This window comes from Lutjanus erythropterus, chromosome 13 (assembly GCF_056507025.1).
Source record: "Lutjanus erythropterus isolate fLutEry1 chromosome 13, fLutEry1.hap2, whole genome shotgun sequence".
NCBI classification, from domain to species: domain Eukaryota; kingdom Metazoa; phylum Chordata; class Actinopteri; order Lutjaniformes; family Lutjanidae; genus Lutjanus; species Lutjanus erythropterus.
Window position 1 is genome coordinate 18,553,337 of NC_139329.1, and position 15,365 is coordinate 18,568,701.

Sequence of the window (15,365 nt, forward strand, 5' to 3'; positions counted from 1 at the left end):
GTAGCTGTTACAGCCTCATCAGGACACAATTTTACATTTAAGACATTTTAAGACCTTGGATTTTTTTAAGACACTATGACATATCTCATTCTGTCTTGGTGTTTTTTTTCTCTCAGGTAAACGGGGTGAATGTAGTGAAGGTGGGCCATAAGCAGGTGGTGTCCTTGATCCGGCAAGGGGGCAACAGGCTGCTGATGAAGGTGGTGTCTGTCGCACGCAAACCTGAGTCTGAGGAGGTCGTTCGCAAGAAAGGTAAAGACTTGATGATGGGACAGGCTACTCTGTGCCCTCCCTTTAAAAAATAAGTACATGTTAAATTCATATTTCCCCAAATATCAGATATAATATAATTCCACAGAAGAACACCATATTTTATGTTAAAAATTAGATGAAATCCCACTTCACATATATGCTTTTTGTAATGACACCCTCAATTAATATTAAACATATTAATTAGTATGAATTATAATTTAAATAGAACATGTTCCGCTAATTATATAGGAATGACTTCAGCGGTTCATTGATTGTTGTATTGTATGTGTAATTTCTCATAGGATGTCACAGTTATTTACTACTGAATTTTATAACTGTAGGTCTTGGAAGTTGGTTTTGTGTATAGAGGACTTAGGAAGATCTGTGTGTTTCCATTGTCAAGGTTATTTCTTCCATGATCCCCTGCTGTAGATTCATGTGGTTTCCATGTCAACCACAGCTCGCCATTACTCAGCTCCCACACAGTCCTGGCACTATGACCTCAGGACTGTGTACACTTCAATTGTGTGTGTGTGTGTGTTTGTGTGTGTGTGTGTGTGTGTGTTTGTGTGTGTGTGTGTGTGTGTGTGTGTGTAGTACAGTCGTGTGTGCACCTCCTTTGTGATTATTGAGATACAGAGACAGTGATCAGTGATAAATGGGTTTGACCCAGTTTCATTTGGACACTACTGTATCTACTAAATCTGCTACTCAGGGCCGTACGGTGTCTCTTAATCTCTCTTTCTCCCCTCCTCTCCATCTTTCTATTTCTCTCTCACATTGTTGTCTTTCTTTCTGTCTTTCCTTATGCTTGTCTTGTTAGGTTGTGTCTTTATATAGAACATATGGTTAATACCAGTGTGTACAAACTAACATGTGATTGGCAAAAAGCATCTTAACTGAAGGCCTGTTTGGAGGTTTGAACCACGTCACCATCTTCCACAGCAGATTGAGTTCTATGAAGCCACAGCCAGCAGCTAGTTAGTTTAGTTAGTACAAACACTGGAAACGGCTAGCCTGTCGAAAAAACAAAAACTAAACTTCCCTACGAGCACCCCTAAAGCTCACACATCAACACGTTATATCTTGTTTGTTTAATCCGTACAAAGTCCAAAGGGTAAAAATGACAATTTGCAGTTTTACGAGGGGTGGGGGCGTTATATGCCAGGCTAGTCTGACTCAAAGGAAATAAGTTGTAGCAATATACTGCCTTTAGTCGACTATTTCAGTATTAGCTAGCAGCTGTTGCCTTTTCTTTTCAGCCATTTTAAAGGACAGGTCCACTATTTTATGGGGTTTTATCTCAATTGTTTGTTCTTATCATTCTGTAGTTTCCTAGTGGTGTTCCTTATGTATTTATGTCTGAACATTAAAATTTTGGTCATATGTCTTCGCATTAACATGCAAACATTTTTCTAAGCCCTTCTTAAAACATTCTCCCACGTGATCTGACATAGGTTTCTGCATGATGACGATGCTACAAACGATCCCCCTACATCACTGCCTTTTGCCAATGGTTGAGTGGGAGTTTCCATTTGAGAAACCTGGAAAAGAACGCAGTTGGAATTATCCTTTAATGTTAGGACTCACTTCCCCATGTGCAAATGTTCCACCAAAACAAGTTACCCTGACACTATTTTACAAGGGCACCATTGCTGCATAATGGGCTTAGTGTCAGCCAAGACACAAGACATACAAATAAGCCAGGGCATTTTTTTTCCCTTATTGCAGAGTAATAATTGGTTCGCTCAGACCTTTTTCCAGCAAAGACTTGGGGTCTCCACTTTAAGTTACTGGAAATAGTCCACCAAAAGGTAGATTTGTAATTTCAAATGGGAATGAGTTAATCAGGACTGCATGATGCCCTAAACCAAAGCATTGCACAGATGCTCTGCACAGAGTCATGGTAGATGTGTTGAAACTACATGAAAAATATATAGCAATAATTTCATTTATTTTGGGACCTGTACCCTACTGGTTCATGTCATTTTTGTCTTTTGCCATGTCATTGTCTTGTTGCCTCCATTAAAGTTTGCTTTTCACTGTCGTCACTGTTTGTGTCTAAGCTGCTGAGACCACAGATATTGAAAGGAGTGAGGTGAAAATGGTGGGCAGTGGTTGGTAAGATTCTTTTATTGTGAATCGAAGACAAGATGGGCAGACGGTGCAAACAGCTGTAGACAAGATGGGGAGTGATTTTTGGAGATGAAGGAGAACAGGATTCTTCACTGCTGCTTCAAAGTTCTCCTAAATGTCTGTTCTTCCATCCTGAGCCGTGTCGAACACCCTCTCCCGCCGCACCTTTGCACAAATGCACAGGCGCATGCTTGCACGCGCACTCACACACATACATAGACTTACAAGCAAACACACATCCAGAACACACATTCTCTGCACCATGCGAGGCCTCACTACTGCCACCGTTGCCATGGTGACTACACTGCATGTTTGAATTAAGCATTACATTACAGCAAAAGCATCTCTCTCTCCCTCTCCCTCTGACTCTGTCTCTGTTCCTCTCCTCCTTCTCCATCCTCCTCTATCTCCTCTGCTCCCTGCTACTGTACCAGAATGTGCAGACTGGGGAGGAAATGAAGATGTGTGATATGGACTGTACCCAGGATGGCGTATGTACACTAGATCTGCAGCCGCTGACGACAGCAGGATGGTTAGGCTCTAGTAAGGCACTGGGGCATCTGTGGGATTTGGAGATCTATCGCTCTACAGTGGTGCATTGAGTGTTAGCTGGTCGATCTCGGATAGATGGAGGTTTTGTCAGGAAACTTGAATTTGTTATAGCATGTAGGGACTGCTGCTATATCTCTGTGTGACTGCATGGCATTACATTGTTACCGCAGACTTAACATGCTTAAATATGTGTCCATATTAATTTGGTTAATTGTTTATTGTAACCTGAATTAAAGCATGTTATTGAAATCTGTAACTATGTAGGCTGCATTTGGAGGTGACATTTTGTAGATGTGTTTTACTGCTTTGAGTGGGACGATAACAGCCCAGTTGCCTTGTGTGTATAGTAGGATTGGGAGGCTCCCATGGGTTTTGGGGTATAAAGTCTGCAGCGCGTCGTTTTCCTTAGCTGTTGAATTTAGTGTCATCTCTTCATCTGTCAGCCCACATGCCATTATGTCCTCCCTCAGGGAGTTTTGTCTGTGTATCTGCATGTGGTCCCGCATGTGGGAGGATGTGCATGTGTTTGTGAGCTGGTGTGTCTGTGCGTTTCTGTCTGATGCACACCTGCTAAATTCCAGACAGGCAGCATATTAAAAGTAAGATGGACGACTTTCTCCATCTCCTTGCCACACTCATTTTACTTATTCTGCCTATTGTGGTGGAGAAATTCTGCTGTTCGGGGTGTAATGGGAGGATTCAGAGAGGTAGAGATGTTACAGAGAGGACGGAGCTGCACAATTACTGCCTCGGGCGCCTCAACAGAGAGGAATTCTTGCAGCACAAAGACTAAAAAACTGAAAGTTTTGGAGACAGACTGACATACTTACAAGCCATCGGACCAACAGAGAACAAAACATGAAGAAGCTGGGTTCAAACCGTAGCCTGAACAAGGTCCTGGCTAAGTGTGAGAAGTCCAGTTCAACTGAATTTGACCATACCAAAGCAGTGAGGACGGGATGGACCGGGCGTCTGGGGGATGCCAGGAGGGCTCTGAGCCGCAAAGCAAAAGGATTTTCATCCCCCTCAACTTCATCCTCAACACCATGCCTTTTTTCCACAGCTCCCCCACCACCCAAGAGAGCTCCCAGCACCACCCTGACACTGCGCTCCAAGTCCATGACCGCTGAGCTGGAAGAACTGGGTGAGTGCCAGAGTGCTGGCATGCAAACTCCGTACTCTCTTCTTCCTTTTCTGTCACATTTCTGCCTTCTCTTTGTCATTAAAACTTGGTGTGTCTCCTAACTTTTAGAGTAGTCACTTCTGTTGGCTTGTTCTTGTCATTTTCCCTCCTCTGCTGACGCAATCTTTTTCCCACCAAGCTTCTGCTCGGAGGAGAAGAGGAGGTGAGTCTGAGGCAAGAAACTGACACCTCTCTGAACGTCATTAAGATGATTTATCACTGCTGCTGTAAATTGCAGCAGTGTTCATTTAGATCAGAAGAGCAGAACTCTTGAAATATTGTGTGTGTACTCTTTCTTTCTCTGCTTTTTGTCTTTTTTTTCTCTCTCTGTCTCTTTCAACTCTTAGTGCTCACTCCCTAGTGGTCATCAAGGAAACACAGCAAACTTGTATTGAGATAGTGCAGTGATTTTGTACAATACCACAGAGCATGACCTCAAATTGTACAGTATACAGTGGTAGTATTATAGAGTAATAGTAGTAGTATTTTGTAGATGCATTTTTAATCACAATTTGTATTCTCTACATCAGAAATGATGACACAACGTTTCCCTGGTCTTATGTCTCAGTATTTAGTTCTGGCTCATTTCCTTTTCAACAGAGAGACTAGATGAGATGTTGGCATCCCAGGAGTCTATATTGCGTTCTCAGCCCTCGGAGGCAGATTACAGAGCAGCCACTGTCAAACAACGGCCCACCAGCAGGAGAATAACACCAGCAGAGATCAGTGTGAGTGCACCTACACACAGCACACTGGCAGACAGCATATGCCAGGCATACATTCAAACTCAGTTTGACACATAACTCAAAAACACCCGGGCAACACTGCACACATGTTTTTAATTATTATATGTAATTATATATTTGAAAAGGGTTGATGTATATGAATCAACATTTAGACAAATGAAAATGCACACAAGGCTAGTTTTCATTGACAGTAGCCAATACAGTCATTAGGCACACTAGAATAATAAAAGTAAGGCTATACGAACAATAGCTAAAATAGTTAATGGCATTCTGTCTTGTGGTAGAAAGCAACAAAAAAGTTAAACAGCATGAGAGGATAAAGTTCTTTATGGTACTTTATTATTCTGCCCACGGGTTTTTTAGTGAAGCGTTGAAGGCATTAAAACTAATTTTTTTTTTATTGTTGTTGTTATTGTGCTGCAGTCGCTGTTTGAGAGACAAGGGATGACTCTACATGGAGGTCTTCACCCAGGCATTGAGAGAGGTCACATACCACTACCAAAGGGGATGTCCAGGACCAAGTCTTTTGGTAAAACAATCACCCATCCTGTACATATTCCAATCAGGTGAATGATAGTGTATCTTATGTAAAGTATGCTTATAGGTAATATATTGACATGTAGAGAATATAGGACAGAAGCTTCATTCTTTTTCATAAATTGCATCATTACACCCACAAAGAATAACCTCTAGACAGCCGTGTAGCAAGCACAAAATACTGAGGCTTTAAGTTTCTACTGAAACGTTTAACAGTTTAAAAAATGTCAACAGTTACATGGTTACAAATACATAATTATATTGTATTGCATGTTCAGAATGTGCAATTTTTCTTTAAAGCTTCTTGGATAGTCAGAAACTGATGTAGGGAGCTGATGTGTTAGTGCAGAGCCTGTTTCAGAAGTAGATATACGCATACATTATTAATAGTCTCTGTATTATTAAACATTTTTCCTGTTTTCAAGCACACTCATTAAATGAATGTTGAATTGAATGTTAAATAAGTCAAAAATAGTTAGAGTAACATGTTTTATAAAAATTTTGCATAGGTGAGTTTGAGACACCTGATACATTATTAACTGTGTGAGTTTAACACATTTGCAGATGGATGCATTACAGTGTGATTTTCATGAGGCTGAGCTGAGGACCTGCTAGGCTGGTATAAAGTGCTGCTTTTTCATGAGCTTACTCACCGTCACCAGGTGATCTCTGCTCTCCTCTTCCTCATCAGGTGCCACTGAGGAGGATCGGCTGTCTGCCCTAGCAGCCGAGCACAGATTTCCCCGCAGTTCCTCTATGACAGACAGCCTCCGGGATCACTCACAGCCTCATCCCATCCCTCCACCTCCACAAATGGCACCTCCTCCTCCTCCCTACTACCTAGACACTGGTCCTCCCCCAGCCTTCTGCCCCCCTCCTCCTCCATCTAGGACCCAGAGTCAGGGCCATGAGCCTGGAGGACGCTCCAGCTTCAAGCCCTCCTCCTTGGACCTGCCTTATGAGGCTGCTCAGCGGCAGGCCACACACATAGAGAGACAGAAGAAAGCCCGCTCTATGATCATCCTCCAAGATTCCTCTCATCTACCTGTAGAACCTACAGAAATCCCCCGTCCGTCTGCTGCTACTCCACCTGAGCGAATCAAAAGGAAAGGTCGGGTTATTGATAACCCATATGCTAATGTGGGTCAGTTTAGCATTGGACTGTACACACCCACGAAGCCCCAGAGGAAGAAAAGTCCCCTGGTGAAACAACTACAGGTAGGTTTCATGTTGGAGATGGGGAGTCCCTTAAAACTTGGCATTTCACTGAGGGGCGGTGCCCCTTACATCCTGCATCACACAGTGCAAAAGTCCTCCTGCTTAATTGTAACTTGAAACAGTGATAACTTCATTTATTGTGATCATCGAATTACATAAATAGACATACGCTATGCTTTATACTCCTTTAACTGCTGGCATGGCTGCAACTGACTAAACTTCCCAGCAGACTTTCAAATGACTGTAGATAAATTCTCAAATTGACCATCATAACATTTTACTGAAAATCTGTCCAACAACACAAATCTGCTCAGATGGGAGTTCTTTATTCTGTGTTATGTATTCTCAGTGCAAGTTCCAAATGGGCTTATGAGGCAGACCATCAGTCTCTATGTATATAGGTATGAGACAAAATGTACAAATTATAGTCAAACTTCAGTGGTTTATTCAGTATGCCTTTATACTTGACATGCATCTCATATTCTGTGCGTATTATTCAGTCTAGTTTGCTGAATTTTCCAAGCTTAAGAAATAAAACTAGCCACTAAGACCAATCTTTCATTTTGATCAAACCAGAATTATTCTTACAAAGGTGCACTATCTATCATACCCTACAAAAATAAGTGCTATTGATATGGGCATGTTATGCCATTCAATGTTACTTTATTTGGTACAAATATTAATCATGAAAAAACTGAATAAGTACACAAAGCATGGACTGAGACAATAATGGAGTTGGCTGAAGTGTGTACTGCTACATCTTGCTAAACCTTGTCCATCCGAGTGGAATACCAAGTTTTTAGGGAGTCCTGTTAGGAATGCTCCTCTGATTTATTTTTTTTTACTTTAGTGCCAAAGACTCTCTAACTTTGACATGTTGGTTGATAATTTTTTTTTGTCTAACTACAGGTGGAAGATGCACAAGAAAAAGCTAGTTTAGCCTTAGCTGCTGCCCACTCCCGAGAGAGCTCACCCTCAGGACGACACCCACACCCCCATGGGCACACACACACCAGCCGTGCAGACTACTACCAGCAGCAGCTGATGGCTGAGCGAGAGCGTATGCGTGCCCAGGGCGAGATGATGTTTCAGGGTAAGGGCCCCTTCGCTGCTCAGATTGCTGGGGCAGTGAAAGATCGTGAGCGGCGCCTAGAAGAACGGAGGAAATCCACTGTCTTCCTTTCTGTTGGGACCATGGAGGGGGCGTCTACCACCAGCTCTGACTCCCCCTCTCTGACTCAGTCTCACTCCATTGACGAACGGATGCTCACCCGAGAGCTGGGACAGTTGCCTCCCCCTGCCTTGGCCCTGAGCCCCTCACCCAGTGGGACCACCTTTATCCATCCACTTACAGGAAAGCCCCTGGACCCCAACTCTCCACTGGCTCTTGCGCTGGCCGCAAGGGAGAGAGCACTGACCTCCCAGAGCCAGTCCCCAACTAGCAGCCCAGAGCCTAGGACTAAACAGGAGCGGATAGGCCAGGGCGTAATGTTCATTGACCCTCAGACCAAAGAGTCTCCACATGGGGAAGGGGCACCTACAACTCCCCCTTTCTCGCCTAAAAGCGCCAAGGCAGCGGGGCATGGAGTTGGATCATCACTGGCATCAATTTTAGCCCAGCCCACCAAACCACAGTGGGCCTCATCGCCATCGCCTGTATCGTTCCGGCAGGAGATGGAGGCCAGAGTGGAGGAGAGGAAGGAGGAGAAGAGACTAGAAGATAAAAAAAGTATGTTGATCAGTATTATGGATACATCGCAGCAGAAGACAGCAGGGCTAGTCATGGTCCATGCCACCAGTAACGGCCAGGCTGTCGGGGTAAGTTCAGAACTAGAACAAGCACCTGCTCCAGTGTCTACGGAGCCCAGCAAAACTCCAAGTCCACGGGCTAAATCCCCCAGTCCTACGGTCTCCCAGCCCCAGGCTCAGCCTCAAACTCAGCGTCCTGCCAGTCCCGCCCAAGAGAAGAGTCTGGCTCAGGGAAGCTCAGAAGAGGACGTGGATCCGTACACAGTGACCCTGCCCCCTGCGATGTTGTCCTCCAGTGACGAGGAAACAAGAGAGGAGCTACGTAAGATCGGAGTTGTTCCACCACCAGATGAGTTTGCTAATGGGCTGCTCGCACAGGCACAGGGGACGCCAGTGTCCCCGACTAAACCTGCCTCTTCTCCCACCACCCCGACGACACCAATACCCCACACTCCCTCAACCCCAACAACCCCAACTGTGACCCCAACGCAGCCTCAGCCTCCCCAGCCCCCACCTCCACCCAGTGCAGCAGCTGTCTCAGGGAAGCCCTCTGATCCTCTGGAGCCCCCACCAGTGGGCGAGTCTGGCTCTGCGGCTGACTCAGGCGTGGAGGAGGCTGACACGCGCAGCTCCAGTGAGAGAGAGCGAGACCACCATCTCGAGACCACCAGCACCGTCTCCACGGTTTCCAGCATGTCCACGTTGTCCTCAGAAAGCGGCGAGCCTGCCGACACACACACCACGCACACCTCCTATGCCGACGGGCAGACTTTTGTGCTCGACAAGCCGCCAGTGCCTCCTAAGCCCCGACTCAAGTCCCAGATAGGAGGCAGTAAAGGCCCGGTCACCTTCAGGGACCCTCTGCTGAAGCAGAGCTCTGACAGCGAGCTGCTCTCACAGCAGCAGGCCGCTGCCCTGGCTGCTGCTGCAGCTGGGGGTGCTGGGCTGCCCTCAGGTGGTTCAGCCTCAGTGACCGGACTAGCCCCCACCAAGCCACGCTACCTCTTCCAGAGGAGGTCCAAGCTGTGGGGGGACCCAGTGGAACCTCGTGGGCCAGGGGTGGGGCTAGGTATTGGGAGTTTGGGCAATCTGGGTGGCCTGGGACTGGGGCTGGGTGCAGATGAGGGAGCAAAACCATCTGTTATGGGGGAGCTCAGTTCACGACTACAGCAGCTAAATAAAGACACTAGGTCATTGGGAGAGGAACCACTGGGAGCATCACTTGACCCTGGCAGGAAGTCACCTGTGGCAGGTGCCAGGTAAGAGAAAAGCTAGAAAATGTGCTCCAAAACTGTATTTAATGCAGAACAAATAATTACATCAAAAAGTAATGATTTCATTCATATCTTTAATTCACATGAGACATCAGAGTTAGCAAACAGTAATTCCAGTGCCCAGCATCAGAGAGAAGGGTTTTAAAATGATTAAAATTGATTAAACTGATGATTAAACTTGTCAGACACTGAGTTTAATTCTGTTCTCTTGTTTATCATCATTTTATATTAGTCTTTATTTATATAAGTTTACATGTCTACAGTGGATAATCCCTCTTAGTTGGTTATTGCGAATACAAAGATTTTCACTTATTATAAGATTATTTAAAAGCACACATATTTGCTTTAGATGTTTAGAGTCTGGAATCTGATAACAATTCTATTGAAAGGGGGATTCCTAGAGATAGGGCTGCATGATATGGTAAAAAAAAATCATTTTGAGAAGATTTTGACAGATTGTGATATGTTTCATGATTATTGGAAATAATAATTTTGCATTGCAGTTTTCGTTTTCATTGAAAAAGGCCATTAAGATCATTATGATGTGATATTTGTAGGAGTCTGTACCAAACAAACTTTTTCTATCTGGAGAACAGGAATTTTAGGCCAGAGAATCTCTGCAGCACTACAGTACTTCATTGTAATGCTGTTTTGTCACACATTTTACTTTAATCAAATAATTGCAGCAGATTTGGATATTGCTCTTGGCCATATTGCAATTTTGTTAATATTTCGATTAATTGTGCTGCTCCAACTAAAGGCCGAGTCAAAGACAGTGGTTTTAGTTTTATTTCTGTGCATGATGTGGTTAAAAATATGCAAATTTAAGCCAGTCCACTGCGATGGTAAGTGATATGGGACCAGAGATCACCAGCATTGCTCGCATTATGTTCTCTGATAATGTTAGTGTGGCGATATCCCTTTCTATTGGTTGTGCCGTATGTTACAATATCAGTGTAGAAAAGAGGCAAAGAAAACTTGCTTCTCACACAGCAACACCAGGGTTTTCTGAAGCATCTGAGGCATAGTGCTGTTTTTTGTCTTTAATTTGTGCATTTTTTTTCACATCATACCTGAAACTACAATGAAGTCCTTTATATTTCTGCAGATGTGAGGACACCGAAGAAAGTAAACCTTAAGGTTATAGCCCCTAGGGTAAACTTGAGCTTTTTTTAAATACATTTTTTCTAACAACCCTATCAACTAACCCCATTTAAAAAGAATAACCCTTTTGTTTCATGTATTTTCCTTTAAATATTATTTGTTACCTTGTTTGCATCACCTGATTTCTTCACTGACAGATCTTTAAGGATCAAACTTATTATAAAAAAAGACGATGAAATATTTGGCTATAGTACCATGTTTTAAGGAAAAATATGAAGAGATATACAGAACTACAACAATCAATTGGCTCTGCTCCTTGTTTCCATAGTTACAGCTGTACTCCTTTACCTCCTGTTAAATGATATGTGAAGTACATACAGTAGACAGTGGTAGTCAGTTAGTTTCTGTTCTGTAGTTTGTGTGTGTGTGTGTGTGTGTGTGTGTGTGTGTGTGTGTGTGTGTGTGTGTGTGTGTGTGTGTGTGTGTGTTTGTGTACGCGCGTGCGTGCGTGCGTGCGTGTGTGTGTGTGTGTGTGTGTGTGTGTGATCTGTTGGTGCAAACAAGGTAACAGGGCTTGGAGGCATGCACTTCTTGTAGCCTCTCCTCATCTTACACACACACACACTCACTGTTGGGTTCAAACCCGTGACCCTGCTAGTAGCTTCCCCTTCTGGCTTTTCCTTGAGCTTTTCCCAGAGTCCCTGTTCAAATAATATGTAATACATCCTCATATCCATAGCTCTTTGCAGCCATCACTGATATGAATTTGATAAGACCAGAAACTGTAGTTTCTTTCTTATCACTGGCCCCCATCCTACAGTATTATCAGTGATAACCTCAAAGATTTAAGGATGTATTTTCAGAAGTATTTGAACATGACTGAACTATAATGGTGTGTCATGTTAAAACCATCCCCTCATGATCTATGCATTAATAGCTACTTTAATGACGAAAAAAGGTCCTGACATTGTCAAAACTTCTGAGGTGTCATGTAGAGTAGCTGTCGAATAAATGGTGGAGTTGCTCTTCTCTTTTTATCCGCTCTGGTTTTTTACTCAGAATTTTTCCTCAAGTGAGCACTGAAGTGATATTTGATGTGGGTTTGTATGAGGTACTTATTGATAGTAAGTGTATTCTCACTAGCATGGAAGCTACGCAATGTACTGTTGTTGACAGGGTCAGCAACAAAAGGTACTGTAGCCACTTACAAAGATCCACCTAAAACAATTACTATATATACACTTTAAGTGTATGTTCTATTTCTGTTGTTTTTTCTATAGTTTTTACTGATTTACCATGCCAACAGCCTTTTCTGAGAGAGAGAAACCACTGTTACATAGCTAAATTTCACTCTCTCCAAACCAGCCAAACTCCATAGTCATTTTACCTTGCAGAAAACAGGAGTTGCGGGTGTATCTCTGCCTCGATTTGTTAGTTTGTTTGTGTTATTGTCTGACTTTGGTGAATATGAATTATTCTTTTAAAATATCAGTCACACAGTAACACAAACAAACAGATCAAAGATCAAGACAGCAGCAAATCAGCAACTCCCATGTTCTGCGAGATAAAATTACTGATGGAGTTTGGTTGGTTTGGAGAGCTTATATAGAAAAGGTGGTCTGATGGCAAAGTAAGGTGATGAAAATGTGCCAAACATAGCATACTCTTAAACTCATGATGATGGCCTGTTTTAAGTGGTTAAAGTACCTTTTGTTGCTGAATCTATCCACAGCAAAAATCGCTTAGCTTCTGTGCTTGGGGGTGCGTCAACCACCATCTACTGTAGTTAATACACCCCATACCTCATAAAACCCAGATTCAAATAATCCAAACTATCCCTTTAACATGACTGAGTTATGTTTTTATGGCTTGACACATTGGAAGTTTGAGAAACACATGCTGCCTTTTTTGGTGGTCCATTGTAGTTTTACTCAGCCAAGAAATTGACACTAATTGATGTTAATTTTATGTTTTGTTGTTGTGTAGGAGAGTTGCTCATACACAGTAATTTAACTATTTAGATCTCAGAATATAGTTTTCAGTGAGCTCAGGAGTTCACAGTTTGTAGGCACTCTTCAGATACAGTTGATTTTTGCTCCTTTCCGTTCCTCTCTCATTCTCATTTCTGTTCAAACGAACAAATGAGGTTGGGGGAAAAAAAAGCTTTTATGGTCACTATACTTTACTATACAGCTGATTAAGAGGAGGTTGACTGAGAAGGTGTGAGAATAGACTCAACTCTACACAACTAAAACCAAAGTGCTTTATGTTTTTGTGTTTCCATCCAGCCGTTGACTAAATCAGTTACATAGCTATAAAGACAATCAGGTAGAAGCGCTGCTGGGTCTTTCTGTCGATCACGTACAGGTGCTCTTTGGATATTAGAGGTGAACTGTTCTTAAATCTTTCTTGTTATCGGTTCATTGCATGAGTAAAATGACATAAAGTGTCAATAAAAAAGTGCAAGTCCCCTTCAAAAACAATCCAAGGTACACTGTAGGGGAGGGAGATGAGAGAGAGAGAGAAATGGATACACATGAGAGCCTCCAACTCCAAAAACATTTAAGATTTTCTGTCAATTTAAGTAGTTCTTATCACATTGATGTTTATTCAAGTGTTAATTTTTCCAATCAGTTTGGTTTTAATTAGTTATTTGATGGCATTAAAGGGGATTTCATGCCATGATTGACACCTGAGCTCCACTTGCAATTGAGTTGCTGTATGGGCGGGAACTCAAAAGTGTGGTTCCAACCCTGATTTCTATTGCACTGGCTCCAAATGTCGTCACAAGCACAAGATGGCATTGCCCGTATCCCAGATATTTTGGCTCCACTTGTATATAGTAGGAGCCATCTTTATTTATGTCAGTGGTTGCAACCAACAGGATGAAGACCTGTGTTGGTCTCAACACATTTGCCATCTTAAATATATGCTGTAAAATGAAGAAATTTTAGTTTTGCACAAACCATATGCAATATTTTTTCCCAGAGTGGCAAAGACATGACCCACCAACTCTGCCTCTGTTACCCTAATCCTACCTAATCTCAGTTCTCATGGCTAAACTTACCCAACCTAACCAACCCAAACCACTAAAGACAATGTGTACTTGGTGGGGGCCTGTACCGAAGTGGCTTGTTTTTGAACTTGCATTTTTGAATTTTCATTGAAATTGTATTTCAATCATGCAATGAATTTATAACAAAATGGAATAGTTGCACAGCTATATCAGAGCAAAGACTGGAAAGTATTTCTGGAAATGATCAGTATAGGGCTACTAATTAATAGACTTTGATGCTGACTAATGTTGGTGCAGAATATTGAAACAGTAACTGTTGTCCTCTGAGTGGGAGTGACTGTGTAGTTTGGTGTCAACAGAAGTCTGTTGCTACTTCATGTTGTTTCATCTTGGATGCAGGAATTGTGTAGCATAAATTGCTCTGTATTGCAAAAGCATGATTTGCAGTCCTATCCTTTTACCAGTGTTGTACTATTATTAGTAATATTATTCTGTTACCAAAATAGTTAGGGCATTATCTGGGTGACCACAAATGAAACATGAAGTCACCGTGTGACACTGAGCTAAATTCATCCATCAGTCATTGATCCGCACTCTGAACAACATCATGATACCTTGATGGACCAGGTGACCATGATAACGCTTAACACTCACTCCTGATTGGGCTCATCCTTTCCCTGAGATGATGCAATCAAAGTCATCCCTACCACATCCATCCTGACAGTTTGATTGCCCTCGGCTGTGACAAAGATGATCATGCACACCATTATTTCTCTCTCTGTCTCTCTCTGCCTCTGTATTTGTTTCTCCTCACCTACTGGAGCATTTCACACAGAGCGTAGGCATCCCAGCACCCTTAATGGTGCTGTTACTCCATCACTTACCCACCATCCACTGTGTGCCCCATTTAAAACCCCTCCAGAAACCACACATGCTGCTGTATTTTGTCTCTCTTGTATCCACATGCTGTGTGTCATAGCTTTGGGTGGTTTAGAAACCCATGGTTCTCATTTTATTTCAGTTGTGCTCTTTGTTTTTCTGTTCTTCTCTGTTTATGTAATTTGCATAACTTTGTTTTGTTTTTCAGTGATTGTGTTGATGATGGCCATGGTCCCTGACTGTCTTGCTTATTGGACACTGTAGGTTACTTAAACCACACTAAAACAGAACAGAAAATGTTGATATTTGTATTTCTTGGTGAGAAATCACACATATACACATCTTTTATATTAAGTGCAGCAGAAACAAATTAAACGAATTACTATGGCTCGCACAATACAATTAGTCCACATCATTTCAGAATAAATACCAAAGCAACCACAAAAGTCAAGGGACATGTGCCCACCTTTTATTTGTTATTTTGTTTATTTGTTTGTTTGTTTGTTTTCCTTTGTTTGTGCAGTGTTTGATATGTGAATAGTGTGCTCATTTCTCTCTCATGTAGCCCACTGGTCAGACCTCCCAGTGCCGAGGCCCACTCTGCTGTCTTTGTCATGCTCCTACATCGATAACACCATCACTTGCACACACATACATGCACAAAAACACAAACACACAGATACTCACACAACCACCCTCATACAGTCACATATGCACAC

At 42.7% G+C, this 15,365-nt stretch overlaps 1 protein-coding gene across 2 annotated transcripts in view; it reads left to right on the forward strand.

Moving 5' to 3' along the window:
* Window positions 1–15,365, forward strand: part of shank3a (SH3 and multiple ankyrin repeat domains 3a) — a 265,366-nt gene that overhangs the window by 242,734 nt on the left and 7,267 nt on the right. For both annotated transcript variants that reach the window (XM_084735097.1, XM_084735098.1), the window contains 7 exons: window positions 117–252; window positions 4,004–4,084; window positions 4,263–4,286; window positions 4,724–4,851; window positions 5,293–5,398; window positions 6,098–6,624; window positions 7,534–9,632. In XM_084735097.1, the coding sequence (XP_084591223.1) occupies window positions 117–252; window positions 4,004–4,084; window positions 4,263–4,286; window positions 4,724–4,851; window positions 5,293–5,398; window positions 6,098–6,624; window positions 7,534–9,632 (3,101 nt within the window). The remainder of the gene's footprint in view (window positions 1–116; window positions 253–4,003; window positions 4,085–4,262; window positions 4,287–4,723; window positions 4,852–5,292; window positions 5,399–6,097; window positions 6,625–7,533; window positions 9,633–15,365) is intronic.